Here is a 17,233-nt window from a genome sequence, read left to right as displayed (position 1 = left end):
CCATCTTGAATTAATTTTCGTATAAGGAGTAAGGAAAGGATGCAGTTTCAGCTTTCTACTTATGGCTAGCCAGTTTTCCCAGCACCATTTATTAAATAGGGAATCCTTTCCCCATTTCTTGTTTCTCTCAGGTTTGTCAAAGATCAGATGGCTGTAGTTGTGTGGTATTATTTCTGAGGACTCTGTTCTGTTCCATAGGTCTATATCTCTGTTTTGGTACCAGTACCATGCTGTTTTGGTTACTGTAGCCTTGTAGTGTAGTTTGAAGTCAGGTAGCGTGATGCCTCCAGCTTTGTTCTTTTGACTTAGGATTGTCTTGGCAATGCGGGCTCTTTTTTGGTTCCATATGAACTTTAAAGCAGTTTTTTCCAATTCTGTGAAGAAACTCATTGGTAGCTTGATGGGGATGGCATTGAATCTATAAATAACCTTGGGCTGATATCCAGAACCTACAAAGAACTCAAACAAATTTACAAGAAAAAAACAAACAACCCCATCAAAAAGTGGGCAAAGGATATGAACAGACATTTCTCAAAAGAAGACATTCATACAGCCAACAGACACATGAAAAAATGCTCATCATCACTGGCCATCAGAGAAATGCAAATCAAAACCACAATGAGATACCATCTCACACCAGTTAGAATGGCAATCATTAAAAAGTCAGGAAACAACAGGTGCTGGAGAGGATGTGGAGAAATAGGAACACTTTTACACTGTTGGTGGGATTGTAAACTAGTTCAACCATTATGGAAAAGAGTATGGCAATTCCTCAAGGATCTAGAACTAGATGTACCATATGACCCAGCCATCCCACTACTGGGTATATACCCAAAGGATTATAAATCATGCTGCTATAAAGACACATGCACATGTATGTTTATTGCGGCGCTATTCACAATAGCAAAGACTTGGAATCAACCCAAATGTCCATCAGTGACAGACTGGATTAAGAAAATGTGGCACATATACACCATGGAATACTATGCAGCCATAAAAAAGGATGAGTTTGCATCCTTTTGTAGGGACATGGATGCAGCTGGAAACCATCATTCTTAGCAAACTATCACAAGAACAGAAAACCAAACACCGCATGTTCTCACTCATAGGTGGGAACTGAACAATGAGATCACTTGGACTCGGGAAGGGGAACATCACACACCGGGGCCTATCATGGGGAGGGGGGAGGAGGGAGGGATTGCATTAGGAGTTATACCTGATATAAATGACGAATTGATGGGTGCTGACGAGTTGATGGGTGCAGCACACCAACATGGCACAAGTATAGATATGTAACAAACCTGCACGTTATGCACATGTACCGTAGAACTTAAAGTATAATAATAATAAAAAAAAGGAAGCATTTTGTTTGAGGTTGGTATAGATTTGCAAATAATTCTCTGGTTGCATATGAAATGATGTGATGACTAAATATTGGTAAATTAAGAATAACACATTATCTTTTTTTAGTAAGAAATCCCTTAATGATATGTTTCTTGATCTGCTTATTCTAAAATAAGAGACATATGTATGTGCAGATATCCATTGTCTTCTCAATTTGGAACAGTTTCCTTTACGTGTTAATGACTGTTTTCAGAATTCTTTATCATTCTCAGTTGACACTGATAATGTTATCCATCAGATTGTAAAACTTTGAAACAATTTATGAATAATATGTCCTTAATTTTTATTACTCCTTAGGAAAGTTAACTAATATTTTGTGTTTTTTATTGGTAAGGCAGTTGAATTACAGCTTTTTATTTCATGTTCCTGATGAATGCTTTTTACGTCACTGTACATGCATGCTATTTTTTAAGTTCAAAATATCTCATTTTGTAACTTTCCAAACCTGTGTGTATGACAGCTTAAACTTTCGTATGGTATTAAGGCAACTAACAGGTTATGTGGTTCATTTTCTACAAGTTAACTGTTTTTGCTAACCTGTAATTTTAACTTTTTTTATATACTTCAGTGCTATAGTTTTCACATTTTTCTCCCTTTTTGCTTCTGGTGCGTAATACTGCATAATTTGATTTCCTTTGTTTTTCTGGATTACCTCACTTTTTAATATGCTGTGGTGCATCCTAATAAGTAATATGCTATGCTGTTGGTTTTTCCAGGACATTAAGATGCTAAAGAATACCTGGGTTAACATAAATCTATAGTAGTATCTTTGCTTCTAGCCTTGATTATACATTATTTGTTTACTTACATGCCAAAAATATCTAAAATGTTGATACCTTAGAATTTCTTAGATCATCTTAATAGGCCATCTCACTTTACTTGCACTATTTATTAAGAAGGTTTGTACATGTTATAATTTAGACATAATTTTAAAATATTAAGTGTAGTTGTAAGGCTGTGAACTGAGTGTTCATGAACATGTTTTGCTGCCTGTATTTGGTCAGGTAGATGCTGTCTCAGCACGATTGTGATAGATACATGAGGATCATTGATGAGAAGCTTTCCTTAGAAAAGTGTAAGAAGAAATAAAGTATTTGTAAATAATATTGTTAGAATAGTTGCTTTTTATTTCTCCATCCTGTATTTGTAGGGAAGTTCTGTTTGAAATGATAAATGCTGATATAGGGATAATGACCTTTTGTTTTAGTAGAATAAACAACTTTCAGCAGCTCAGTTTAATCTTGATACAGTCACAATCTATTTCTACCCTAAGTTTGCTAATCTTAGCTTTTCTTTTTAGCTTAGTTTTTTTTTTTTTTTTTTTTTTTTCAGAAGGAGGGAATGGGCTAGAAAAAAAATTATCTTTTAATAAAATATCTAGCTTATTTAAAAACTAGTAATTATACTAGTTTTAAAATTTGATCTAAGGTTAGTGGCTCCTTAATCCCTAACATAGGCAAATATAAGAGGGCTTGATTTATTTATTTTTCTTTTGGTGAAATCTAAACATCTAGGAGAAGTAACCTATAAGCTTCAAAATTCAGGTTATAATGGCCTAATAAGATAATGACTTTTCAGGGGGTAAAAAACATTAAGCATCAAACTGTAGAAAATGTTAGGGGGGCCGGGGCAGAAAAATTTGGCTAGAGATGACCTAAAGTTTTATTTTTTATGGTAATTTTAAAGTCTATCAAACTATTTTAAGTAGCTTTTAATTTTTATCTTTAGTAGAGTCTTCTCAAAATTTTTCTACCATTATTGCTTAACTCTAAAATATAAACTGAGATATAATACTTGACCACCATAAATGGACTTTTTACTTATGAATGAAAAGTGGGGCCAAAAATCTACCTTAGTGTTGGAGGTTTGGTTGTTTTCCAGAGTGAGTGAGTTGGAACTTACTCAAATTGTGATGTAAATGTACTGTAAAGTTTTGATTACAGAATTTTCTCAGGGATGCAATTTACTTAGTTGGTTGGACTAATATGAAACAACTGGGAATTCTTTTTCTTGTAAATATATTGACCAGTTATGGAAGTTTACTAGTAATATCACCCTTTAGCTTCAAAGTATATAGCTGGGGTAGGCTACAACAGGTATAGATAGCTTTGCATACTTATTATTTTAGATACTGAGACCAATATTTTGGTAGAAACGGGGAACAGAATGTAAGAAAGGGAATATAAACAAAGAGAAGATTATACAGGTAATGGCTTAAATAATCTTTTGGTTGCTGGCAACATTAGCCTGTCTTTAGGTTGGGCATCAACCCCACAGCTAGTCAGGATTATTTTTGTTCTGTTCACTTGGTACTTTTATGTAGAAAGTACTGATTGCAGCTTTCCCCACTAGGGTGTCGGTGAATGAGTTAGCTATTTGGAGGTGTACGTTCTCCTCTGTAGCTCCAGGACATCTTGTTGAAGTGTTGTGGGTGCTCATGATGACCCTTAGCCCCTTAGCACCTTTCCATGTGGATGCTTCTGTGATGCCGAGAAGTAAGGTGCTTATACTTCTCAGTTTGCTTGTCGTAGTCCATTTTACTCCTCTTGTAGATCTGTTGACACCTGTCACTTAGTCCTAAAGCCTTGCTGTGTATGATGGTAAAGTATGTGGTTACCTTGCTCATAAATCATGTAACCGCAGGCTGACTAAAATACAGGCACCCTGTATTTTATAAATTTTACTAAAATACGCCCACCCTGTGGGCAGGGAGCACATTTAGGTTACTCTATATTAGTATATATAATACAGTGTCTGGCATATTGGAATAGTCCATCTAGTAATTATTACATGAATGGATGAATGAACCAAAAGGGAGCATTATGAAGTATCTAAAATATTAAGTGAGGATATTTTTTAAAATGATGCATATTGTCAAAACGATATAATTTAAAATGCATATTCATACTCCTTGCTTTTATCTCTTTAATTTTCATCAAAGAAAAAATCATATGGCACTAAAATGCTTAAACCTGTCTGCTTCCTAGTCCTGCCCCTTGAAAGACACCTATATCTAGTCCATTTCTTCTCCATCTTCATTTTTCTAAATGGCATGCCTTCCCACTGAGATAGGGGTTCGCTCTTTTGGTTCACCTGCCTAGAATTGCCCTTTCATCTCTCAACATAGTTATAATACAAATTACAAATAGTAGGTAGTCAGTATTTACATTTTTTATAATTTTATAAATATTACAGTGATTCACTAGGCCCTCCTGTCTATAGTACTTTGTTATCCTGGTGTTGTTAATTGCTACCTTTTTCCCCCTATTTTCTGTATACTTTAATATTTTCTAAATGCTTCAACATCTTTGTTATGGTCTTAAAAATATATTGTGTATGACCACACATATTAGCTTCATTTTTTTTTTGTTTTTGGAGTTCTGTCCCACAGAACATTTCTCTATTTCAGATTTGGGGTGGATTCTGATTTTTTTTTGGTTTAAGCATGATCACTCACTTTCTAAAAGTAAGTCTAGAGAAATGGGATTGGTTGATGTGGGTATCAGTTTACATGTTTTTTACTTAATCTTGCTATTCATAGCTCTGAATCTTATCTCTCCTTTCTACCGTGACATACAGTTTGACTGAAGTCATTGAAGATCTCAGTAGACTAAATTTCCTGTACCCCCACAGAGAGGAGGCAATTGTCTGAATGTGCTGGGTCTGGAAAGGACATGGGGATATAATTGTTCTGTACATAGACGTTTAGTTTCAATGATGCCATCTGTTTTTCATTCCCTGCCTCACCATGAAACTTATGTGATACCATTCTAATTTTTTTTTTTAATCCTCCAAGGAGAATTTATCATGCTTCTTGGTACTCTCCATTGTAGGCACTTTATGTTTCGTTTCCTCTGCACTGTTGTCATCACTGTTTTTCTTTTTCACAAAGTATTTCAGCTCTTATCCCCCATTAGGTCTTTGTTATTAGCAAGAAGCTAACCAAACTTCATTTTCGAAAGTGCTTTTCAAAATTCACATATTAGCTTTGGACTGAATGAAAGGATGCTGATTTTCAGGTGCATTAATCAAAAACACTCTTTAGGCAGTAAAAGTTAGCCTTTCTTACCTCTTTTGAAGGAATACATTTGACAGTACTCATGTGACTTTGGTGAAGGATATAGGGTATTTGGGACTTGAAAAACTTAATTTTTATGATTTGTTGTGATGATCAATGGTGATGAGTTTCACTGGGTAATGGCAGATGAAGTTGTTTTAGACCATCTGCCTCGTGATGTTTTGCTGGATTCAAAAACAGAAATAAAACCAACTTGTTGAGGGCATCCCGGAGTCCTAAAGCAGTGAGGAATTTTGAGTAAAGAAAGATAGTCAGAGAATGAGCTTGTTATTTTTGATGGATTTTGTCTTTTAGGCATCTCCAGAACTGACTGTTGAGTGGCTGAGGAAAATTTTTGCACAAAGTTTGAGCCCTAGTAAAACATCTTAGACTTTGAGTTGGATTTCTAAATGGTTAGAATGTAGCATTAACTGATAACTGAAAGTTAAGACAGGCTTCCTAGTTTCTGAATTATCTCAGAATGTATTGGATTAAGGCGACCTGAGACTGGAAGTGACTCTAGTCTACCTGCCTGCCAAAGCAAATGTAAATTTTCTCTTAGAAGATAATATTATCTGGAACCTTTCCTTCATTTTTCATACACAATGTCTAGTACTCAGGTCAGTCATACCAGAAAATAAGATGTGTGTCAAACTAACACAAAAAAAATGGACAATAGAAAACAGCACAGGAAAATCGGAATATTTGTCTGCCATAATAATAATTAATATGTTCAAGGAATTAAAAGCAAGATTGAGAGTCTGAAGAAAACTAAAAACTATAAAGAACAAAATGGAAATTTCAGAATGGAAAAATATAAATGAAACTAAGAAGTCAGTGGATAAATTTAGCAGTGTTACTAGACACAACTGAAGGGATAATTAGCCAACTGGTAAATTAATCTGCAGAGTATTTTTCAGACTAAAGCTATGACATAAAGATGGGAGCATCAAAGAGTTACTTTGGATATGGTGAGTGGTACTAACTGTATTTGTAGTTCCAGAGGAGAGTAAAAGGAAGTAGGGCAAAAGCATATTTGAAGAGATGATTCACAATATTCCAAACTTGAGAGAGATCAAGTCATAGATTCAGGAAGCAATATGAATCAAATAGTATAAACATAAACAATACTGCACCAGAGTACATCATAATAAAACAAAAAAATAACTATAGCCAGAAATTCTAAAAGTTGCAAGGGGGAGAAAGATACACACATAAAGGAGCAAAAACAAGACTAATAGCTGACTTTGATACCTTTAAACATCAAGTCGCACATCAGCAGAAATAATGTGTTTAAAGTGCTGGAAATATATAACTGGCCATCTTGAATTTTATACCTAGCAGAAGTCTTTTAAAATGAAGAAAAACATTTCAGTCAACAGAGGCTGAAATAATTCTTCACCACCCACAGGAAAGGAAGTTCTAAGTGTCCAGGAACAAGGAAAATACTCTGTCTACAGTGGGAGCTCAGAGAATAGAAGTGGGATTGAGATTCTTCTAACCTGCTAGCATTCTCTTTCCTCTTTAAATTCCTCAAAAGAATAGTCCATGGTTTGTCTCCCCTACTTAAAGTACTCCCCTTATCTTTGGTTTCACTTTCTGCTGTTTCAGTTACCTGATGTTAATTGTGGCTGAAAATATTACAGTACTGAGAGAGAGAAGGAGAGGGAGACCACATTCATATAACTTTTGTTACAGTATGTTTTTTACAATTGATCTATTTTATTATTAGTTATTGTTGTTAATCTCATACTGTGCCCAATTTATAAATTAAACTATCATAGGTATGCAAGGAAAAAAATCATAATATATATGGGGTTCAGTAGTATCTGCAGTTTCAGGTATTCAGAGGAGGTTTTGGAATGTATCCCTTTTGGATAAGAGGGTGCTACTCTATACCCCTTTTTCCAATTATTTAATGCCTCTGTTCTTCCTCTACCACTCAACTGAAAACGTGACTTTCCAGTTGCCAAATCCAAAGGTTATTTCCCTGTCCTTAATTTATTGGAAGAATGTGGCAACCTTTCATGATATTGCTAATCTTGTCCTCCTTGAAATGTGCCAGCTATTTTTTGATGTACAGCAGAATCTTTTGTGGAACTTTGTATCTTTATTAAGAGTCCCCTGACATTGTTATTTTTTAAAGCTCCGCAATTTATTCAGATCCACAAGTATGTTTGAAAGCCTTTGTTTTTTCCACTCCTTTTTCTTCTGTGATTTCCCTTAGTATACCTTTCTCTTTCTCAACATTTTTTTTTTTCTTGTGACTTTTAAATGGTGCTTTCTCCCCAAGGTTCTGATCTTGGCCAACTGTTAATGTATTAATATCCCTTCTGGTTTATTACCTCTACTGTTGTTGTTTTAATCAGCAGTCACAAGACTGTAATCCCTACAATGGCAGAGACTACCTTCTTAGTGTCTGGCATATAGTAGATGTTCTGTAAATATTTGTTAACTGAATGAATAAATGATTTATGTGCTTATATTGTTTTATCTTTCTAGATCACAAGATAAAATTTTTTTTTACAATTTCTGTCACCAGCTTTATGGTTTTACCTTTCCTATTTAGGTTGTTAATTCATCTATGTAATCTGGCTCTATTTCTTTATATGTAGTTTTCTCAGTACCCAACTGTTGATCAAAACCTTATTTTCTCATTGATTTGTGGTGCCACCTTTATCTTCTGTCGAGTTGACTGACTCACGTTTTTTAAGATTTAATACATTATCACTTCCTATATAGTAATTTCCAAACTTTATAAACTGTGACCCAAGAAAGGAATATACTGTATTTTATAAAACATTTTACACATACATAAGTTTGTAAAATATCTACAATGAAAGTTTTGCAAGAAAATACTCTGATGAATTTACTCAGTATGATACATTGTGATTTTTTCCATTGTATTTTATCACATTTTAAACAAATGTTCAGCATGATGATAGTAAATGGTTGCAAACTACAGTTTAAAAAAGATACTCCAGGAAGCCTTTCTATGAGCATCCATCATATGCTCCATTATATTCTTGTGTAATTATTATCACTGCATCTTGAAGTCATGATATTTCTATTATACGTCTGTCTCCTTTCTAAATTGTGTATTTCCTTGAACATTGAGATAATGTGTAATTTCTTTGTGTCTCTATCACCTAGGATCTGGTGAATAAATTTATTTGTACTACATTTTTCTAGAATTAATGATACATCTAGATAATTCATGGTAAACATAGCACATCTAAAAAATTTTGGACTTGACATTTGCATACTCTTTCTTTTGAGGAAACTGCTTAAGTGCGTATAAAGAGAGCTATTAATAATGAGTAGTATTTTTAAAAAGTTGTCCAAATATAATCTTGTGCACTATCAAGTATCAAGAATAGTATGTCAAATATAAGAAATTTGACTTTTTCTCAGAAATGTGTCCTCCTTGTGCCAGTTGCAATGATTCTGAGTATAAGTAGTACACAGTTGTCAAAAATAAATCTCTAAACTAGTTATTTTTACATTCTGCTAATGGAATTTTCTCTCAGGTTATCTTCAATTGTTATTCTTTTTCAGTCATTATTTAATCTTTTGGAATTTAGAAGATTAGTTCTGAATTACAAGCCTCCATCAAATGCTCAAGATTTACCCCGAAACCAAAAGGTAAAATGTAAAAGATTTTTTTTTTTAACAGTATAGTCTATATGTTCTCTTATATGTGATTGATTTTTGGGCATTTACTTGGCTCATCAAATCGGAAACTGTCAATTTGAATATCAATTCATTAATCTCAGTTACCACAGCAACTTCTTATCCTTTGTTAATATATTATAAATATGACTTTTTTTCTTTACCTGTCATGGTAATATGCCAATTTTTGGTGTCACTTTAGTAATTTTTTTGGGGGGACTGTCACATTTCAGTAAGCTTTATAGGCTATAGTTTACAATTTAAGGTCTTTCCTCAATTGTCTCCTGAAAAATTTTGTGGAAATAGAAACTTCTTTTCAGTTGATTGTCTTGTGGAGCCCTTTAAAAAATGAGTTTTGCATTCATGTCTTTGCAGTACAAATCTGTATCTTTCATTTTGGAAGTGACTATCGTAGATAGGTAATATAAAGTGAACAAAGAACACACACACCAGGGCCAGATTGCCTGGGTTCTAGCTATGGACCTAGAGCTAGTTACTTGATTTCTCTCTGTTCCATTTCCTATCTGTAAAGCATAAATAATAATAGTAATTATTTCATAGAGTTGCTGTGAGCATTAAATGAGGTAAAACATGTAAGAGGCTTAAAAGTGCTTGGTACATAGTAAGAACTAGGTGTCAGCTATTGTCAATTAAACAATAAAATAAAGTTTTTAAAAAATAAGACTTATTTAGGGCTAGGCGTGGTGGCTCACACCTGTAATCCCAGCAGTTTGGGAGGCCGAGGCGAGCGGATCACGAGGTCAGGAGATCGAGATCATCCTGGCTAACATGGTGAAACCCCATCTGTACTAAAAGTACAAAAAATTAGCCAGGCGTGGTGATGGGCGCCTGTAGTCCCAGCTACTTGGGAGGCTGAGGCAGGAGAATGACGTGAGCCCGGGAGACGGAGCTTGCAGTGAGCCGAGATCGTGCCAGTGCACTCCAGCCTGGGCGGCAGAGTGAGACTCTGTCTCAAAATAAATAAATAAATAAAATAAGACTTATTTTAAAAAGATCCAGTTTGCACACAGAATTTATACCTAATGGAAAAAATTACTTACGGAGATAATATAGTTGCGTGTAGGACTTTAGTGGTTGATCTTGTCATAAACAGTATGCAGTCCTAAAGTGGACTTGTTGCCAAGACAGGGAAGTTAGTTTTAGATTTCAGTATACTGCTGAACTTTTTGTGACCTATTGTTAGTAGGAGTGATGAATTATTAAATTATGTCTTCCTTTTAGCGTTTAATTTTTAAAACCACTTTTTCTGTAAACACGTAAAACATTTATAATGCATGCTAGTGGGACGATAACTTGATTTATAACCAGCTTTTCAGGTTATGATCTCTGTGCTGTCGAGTGTCAGGCTGATAAACAACCCATTTTCAAAAGGGAGTCAGGATCGCTCAACAAACTCGTGTCTCCAGAAAAATTAAAGAAAACCCGTTCAATCGTTACGGTTTTTACATGGAACTTTTTGAACTATTGCCTCCGTTATTGCAATTTGTTAACATCACAGTTCTTCTCTCTTCTCATATCTCAAAGTCTATGTATAATTTGTGTGAAACTCTTTAGAATTATCATTTCTAGTTACCTATATATGTATGTATATATGTCTTGACCATTTACGGTCCTGGATTTTAATGTTTTACAGAGCTTTATTTTCTTTTGTTCTTCACAGAGTTGAATGAGGCCATGTTAGTTTGTATTCTTATTTTAAAAACAGTTGTTATATTTATGCTTATATATCATAAGGAGTTGTGAATACTAGAGAAATGTGTAATTCCAATCTTCAGCACCTTTCTAGACAAGTTTGTTTCTTGCAATGGGTTAGCCTCTCCAGGTGTCCCTTTAGCTTAAGGAAATAAAATAATTTCTCACTTCCATTCTGAGACAATTACGTAGAATATGCAATTTTGTATAAGATTATTCCACAAAAGTGACTCTCCTTTAATTTGGTAGAGTGACTACAGTTCACACTATACCTTGACATCTTTGAAGCAAATGTGGGATTTATAGGTAGTTATCAGCCACTGAATGGTCCTATATTCATTTGAGATGGTGACAGCAGGTTTTTAAAAAAGGTATCAGTGTAACTTGTCACTTATTTAATAATGAATTTACCTCCAACTGGTGACGTGTCTACAGCTACATTCAGTTTGAACACTTTGTGTTAAATTGCAGAATACATTTGGGATTACTTTGATCACATCAAAGAAATGCCATTTGTATACACTTTTAAACAGGATATTTTTTACTGGCAGAATTTGCCACGAATATTACATACATATTGGGTGAGATTTGAAAGATACAGTATTTGAAATTAGTTTGTATTTTAAGTAGACTTGGCAATTGCTTGTAGAAATTGAAACTAATTTTAGACACTCATATTTATTTGAACTGTTTGTAATTTCAGTGTCTAGGAGAATTGTGAGGTCTCTGGAAATAAAATAATAGATCCTTGATGTAATCATCCCCCCTCCCCTCATACAGATATACATTTGGCTTAAAATGTTTCAAACTGATGGCAAAACATATTAAATGTTGAGAAAACAAAGATGCACATGTATAGTATTGAGTGGGAATCATCATATAAATAGCTAAAGCCTTATTAATTGGAAGGTTATATTATTTAAAGCCTTGATTTAAGACAAATATTTCAAAATAAGTAAATTTCTCACTTTCCACTACTTAAAGTGAATGTCATCAGAAGGAAATGGGTTTAGTTGAGTACCATACTATATTCCTGGACTAAATACTTGAAGGAATTTTGAATTTTACGAGTAAAAAAGGCATTCTGAGATTTCTGCCATTAGTCATGAAGAAGTGACAGGAACTGGGTTTATAAGTCTCAGTACATTTTAAAGAATTCAAATCATACAGAATACCTTTTCTGACGAAAATGGTAGAAATCAAGGTAGAAGTCAACAACAGAAGGATATACAGAAAATTCCCAGATGGTTGGAAATGAAGTAGTTCACCTCTGAATATCCCAAGGGACAAAGAACAAATCAAATGAGTAATTTCAGAATATTCTGAGCTGAATGAAAATTAAAACATGACATATCAAAATTTGAGGGATGAAGCTAAAACAGTGATTAGTTGAAGATATCTTATTAGAGACTATTGGGGGAAACCCCACCCCCGATATTTAACGTGGGTTCTTTTCTATTTCCCTAAGCATCTTGACTGGTCTGAGAAATAAAGGGAAAGAGTACAAAAGAGAAAAATTTTAAAGCTGGGTGTCTGGGGGAGACATCACATGTCGGCAGGTTCCGTGATGCTCCTCAAGCCGTAAAACCAGCAAGTTTTTATTAGCGATTTTCAAAAGGGGAGGGAGTACATGAATAGGGTGTGGGTCACAGAGATCACATTCTTCACAGGGTAATAGAATATCACAAAGCAAGTGGAGGCAGGGCGAGATCACAGGACCACAGGATGGGGCGAAATTAAAATTGCTAATAAAGTTTCGGGCACACATTGTCATTGATAACATCCTATCAGGAGACAGGGTTTGAGAGCAGACATCTGACCAAAATTTATTAGGCAGGAATTTCCCTGTCCTAATAAGGCTAGGAGCACTACAGGAGGCCGGGGCTTATTTCATCCCTTCAGCTTCAACTGTAAAAGACGCTGCCCCAATGGGGGCCATTCATAGGCCTACCCTCAGGGGCTCATTCTCTTTCTCAGGGATGTTCCTTGCTGAGAAAAAGAACTCAGCGATATTTCTCCTATTTGCCTTTGAAAGAAGAGAAATACGGCTCTGTTCTGTCTGGCTCACCGGCAGTCAGACTCTAAAGTCTTATCTCCCTTGTTCCCTGAAGATTGCTGTTATCCTGTTCTATTTTCAAGGTGCCCAGATTTCATATTGTTCGAGCACACATGCTCTACAAACGATTTGTGCAGTTAACACAATCATCACAGGGTCCTGAGGCATACATCATCGTCAGCTTACAAAGATGACAGGATTAAGAGATTAAAGTAAAGACAGGCATAGGAAATCACAAGGGTATTGATTGGGGAAGTGATAAGTGTCCATGAAATCTTCACAGTTTATGTTCAGAGACTGCAGTAAAGACAGGTGTAAGAAATTATAAAAGTATTAATTTGGGGAACTAATGTCCATGAAATCTTCACGATTTGTGTTCTTCTGCCACGGCTTCAGCTGGTCCCTCCGTTCGGGGTCCCTGACTTCCCACAACAAGAGACATCTTACCAGACATCTTATTAGAAAAGAAGAATGGTTTTCCGTTAATGATAGCAGCTTGCATATCAAGACATTAGTGAATAAAGGGACCATTAATCTCAAAGCAGAAGTAAGGAAATAATAAAGGTAATACCAGAAATCCATGAACCAAATATCAGAAAAACAATACAGAAAGTTATGGAACCAAAAGCTGCTTCTTGATAAGATTGGTGAAATTGATGAACTTCTAGGTAAACTAAGCAAGAAAGTAGAGGGAAGACATCTATTACAAATATAAGGAGTAAAAAAGGGAAACGTCACTACATATTCTATAGACAGTAAAAGGAGAATAGTGGAATATTGTAAACAACAGACAAGTGACTTGAAAGTCACAAGCTATCAAAGCTCACTGATGAAATAGATAACCTGTGGTAGCCCTACATTATATTAAAGGAACTGGAACCCATCCACCAAAAAATTCAACAGCTAAATGTTTTGCTTGTAAATTATATTAAGCATTTAAAGAACAAATGATAACAATTCCCTATACATTTGTACAAATACTTAAAAAGTAAAACTTCCCAACTCATTTTGTGAGCTAAGCATTACCCTGAAATGAAGAGTAGGAAAATACATTTCAAGAAAAGAAAACCACACACCATTGTTTCTCATGAATTTGGAAGCAAAGAATTGTAGCAAATTTTTGAGAACTTAAATCCTGCAATTATATATAAAGGATAATACCTCATAGAGAAGTGGGGCTTATCCAGGAATACAAAATTGGTTTAGCTTTCAAAAATAAATCACTATAATTCACCATATCAACAGACTAAAGAAGAAAAACCATATTATCATCTCTGTAGATGAAGAAAAATGATTTGACCAAAGCTAAAATCTCATTTATGGTAAAATCTTGTAGAAACTAGGAAGCAATTTACTTTTCAAATATGCTTCTCAGCAGAATTCCCCTAATTTCCAAAAAATTATTACTTATGACTTTGTTACTGGGAATGTCTCAAAAAACTGCATTGACTTAGGAGCAGTGATAAAGAAACTGATCTCAGGAAATTAAGGGTACTCATGGAAGTAACTTTATGGATTAAAGCTCATAGTTTTTATACTTTTAAAACCTATTTCTGTAGGGTACATTTGGAACCAGTTTTATTCCCTCTTACCTATAGGACTCTTTTTTGGAATATATTCTAGAAGCAATTCTTTCTATGTGGATTATATTATTCTGGGTAGCAACTATGTAAAGATATACCCCCATCCCAGACCCCTAGAATTTTACAATGTTAAGAATGCCAACTATGTAAATTTGGAAGAAAATTTTCATATTTAATATCTAAATTTTATCCATTAGAATTGTTATTACAAGAACTAAATATTATTAGAATGGCTTGCCTGGTTTGTTGCCATGAAACATTTCACTAAGTTTTGTGAATTGCATTATTTTTTAAAGTTTCCTTGTTTTAAATTAAATTGTTAGTGATTGGTAATGTGAGTTGTTTTAATTTTTTCTGGAGATTTTGCTTTAATGAACCATTAAGAATTGAATGCTTACTTTGTATAGTAAAAAGTTGTGGAAGAGATATAGAAATTCTTGTCTTTGAGAATCTTATAGTCTTACTGAGAAACAAAAGTAAGATTTCAAAGGACTATTAGGAGGGTGATATATTAGTCTCCTATTAGGATCTGGTCTAATTATTAAATTGATATAATTAAATAAGTTTAGATATTGTGATTGAATTATATTAAATATAATGTTGGGTAACTTAAAATAGATATAAAATAAATGAGTATAAAATAATTTATAAGTACTTTTTATTAAATAAATAAATAATTATTAAATTTCTAATGTTAACAATTGGATGAGGTTCTAATATTAGTCTAATAATTAAGATTGTCACACCACAGTGACAGTCAGTGGTTCGTTGCTCAGTGAAAGATATTCATTTCAGTAGATGTGGAATTTGAAGGTATCGTTGACTTGGGGGAGTCTGGAAAGACTTCATGGAGGAGTAGAGATTTTTGCTTAAATGGGTTTATTGAGATAGAACACTTAGAACAGTGCCTGGCATGCAGTGAACACTCATTGGACGTTGCCTGTTGTTATTGCTCTCAGCAGCAGCAGCTGGGCCTTGCTGAATGGGAAGTATTATAATAAGCAGTCTTGAATGAGGAAGATATTCTGGGCTGAGTAATGACATGATTTGCTGTGAATATGTGGCATTCATCTGAAATTGTGAGCCTGTCCTAGGTCTTCTGCCTTTTTTGTGCTTGACTTCTTTGAGTCTCTTAGATGGCACCAACACTTTACTTTCTTCAAGTATGATAGAGTGCTAATTCATCCCTAATCTATATTGGCTAGTTTAATTTTTGGTTACTGTTAAAATGAATATCTATTTACTAGTAAAAATTTTCTTAATCTTCAGTTAAGGTTTTTTTTTCCTTCAATAGGAACATCGGAATTTGCCTTTTATGCGTGAGCTGAGGTATCTATTTGCACTTCTTGTTGGTACCAAAAGGAAGTATGTTGATCCATCAAGAGCGGTTGAAATTCTTAAGGATGCTTTCAAATCAAATGACTCACAGCAGGTAGTTTTGTTGCACTTACTTGTTTATTAACCATTTGTATTTTATTTAATCCGAATAATATTAAGCAGCTTTCCCAAGAATATGACACTTTTTAAGATGCATGATTCTGCTTTATTAAAAATAACCTGGAACCATTTAAAACATTTGGGAGACTTACTTTTAAAGAAAAGTGATCTTGAAGGTGTTAAAATAAAGTTTTAATTTATATTATGATTGAAATGAAAACGATGGATAAAATTAAGATTATTTACAAATATGTAATTAAACATCTTCACAAATGTATGATAACAGAGGATCATTATAGTACACATGCTTTTGATATTCCTGTGTTTGCTGGCAGGGAGTACTTTTCTATAATTACCCAGAAATGGTTTTTGAAATACATTATCTTTGTTATTGTTGCTTTTGTCTTTTCTTGTTTATATAGTGTATTGTGGTAGATTTTTTACTATTACCTTAAAAGCATATTGGTAATTTTCTTACAAAATATCTATAAACAAACCAGTATTTTCACATATAATTGGAAAAATCAGAGAAATTAAAGAAGGAAAACAGAGGAACAAATACAGTGGCAAATAATAGTAAGTGTTCAAAAAGATGGCAGCAAGCGTAATGGCAGAAGCTTCAGAAAGCCACTAAGCTTTCAGTGTTGTTTTTTAAAGTACATACTTGGATGTGTCTCTGTTTTTTGGATGTATGGAGAGGGCTTTTGGAAGAGGAGGGTCGGAGATTCTGTCACCATTTTCCTTGTGCTTTTTCTTTCTGTTTTAAATTTACCTTTTATGGCAAATGTGAATGAACAAAAAGGGCACTCACTCAGAGTTTCTTTTATATGTTGTTTCATTTTTTAAAACATTCTAACAATGCTCCTGTGCCTTTTAGGCTTAGTATCTACTCAGCTTTGTTTCTTACTCGCTCTGTCATGATAACACTAACACAAATCAAAAGAAAGAAAAATAATTTTACAGTTGATCCCAAACCACCATTTTAGGGCATTTGACATTCCTTCTCGTTCTAAATGCGTTTTACTTTTTTTTTTTTTTTTTCTTTTTTAGTATGCATACCATCTTTTCCAGTGACTCTGAATATACAATTAAATGTTTTAAAAAATTACTTCTGTTCTCTCACTTACCTTTCCTTCTGGATGGCTTTCCCTCCCTCCCTCCCTCCCTCCCTTCCTTCCTTCCTTCCTTCCTTCCTTCCTTCCTTCCTTCCTTCCTCTTTCTTTCTTCCTTCCTCTTTCTTTCTTCCTTCCTTCCTTTCTCTTTCTTCTTTCTTTCTTTCTTTCTTTCTTTCTTTCTTTCTTTCTTTCTTTC

The 17,233-nt window shown here is 34.2% G+C and overlaps 1 protein-coding gene across 5 annotated transcripts in view; it reads left to right on the top strand.

The window, feature by feature from the left end:
- The window catches only part of USP25 (ubiquitin specific peptidase 25), a 146,474-nt gene that overhangs the window by 61,840 nt on the left and 67,401 nt on the right, over window positions 1-17,233 (top strand). For 4 of the 5 annotated variants that reach the window (XM_023227483.3, XM_023227482.3, XM_023227480.3 and 1 more), the window contains 2 exons: window positions 9,020-9,106; window positions 15,780-15,917. In XM_023227483.3, the coding sequence (XP_023083251.1) occupies window positions 9,020-9,106; window positions 15,780-15,917 (225 nt within the window). The remainder of the gene's footprint in view (window positions 1-9,019; window positions 9,107-15,779; window positions 15,918-17,233) is intronic. The other variant, XM_023227481.3, reaches the window with a different exon arrangement.

This window comes from Piliocolobus tephrosceles, chromosome 19, assembly GCF_002776525.5.
Source record: "Piliocolobus tephrosceles isolate RC106 chromosome 19, ASM277652v3, whole genome shotgun sequence".
In the NCBI taxonomy this organism is placed as follows: domain Eukaryota; kingdom Metazoa; phylum Chordata; class Mammalia; order Primates; family Cercopithecidae; genus Piliocolobus; species Piliocolobus tephrosceles.
This window is presented reverse-complemented; position numbering and strand designations above follow the sequence as displayed.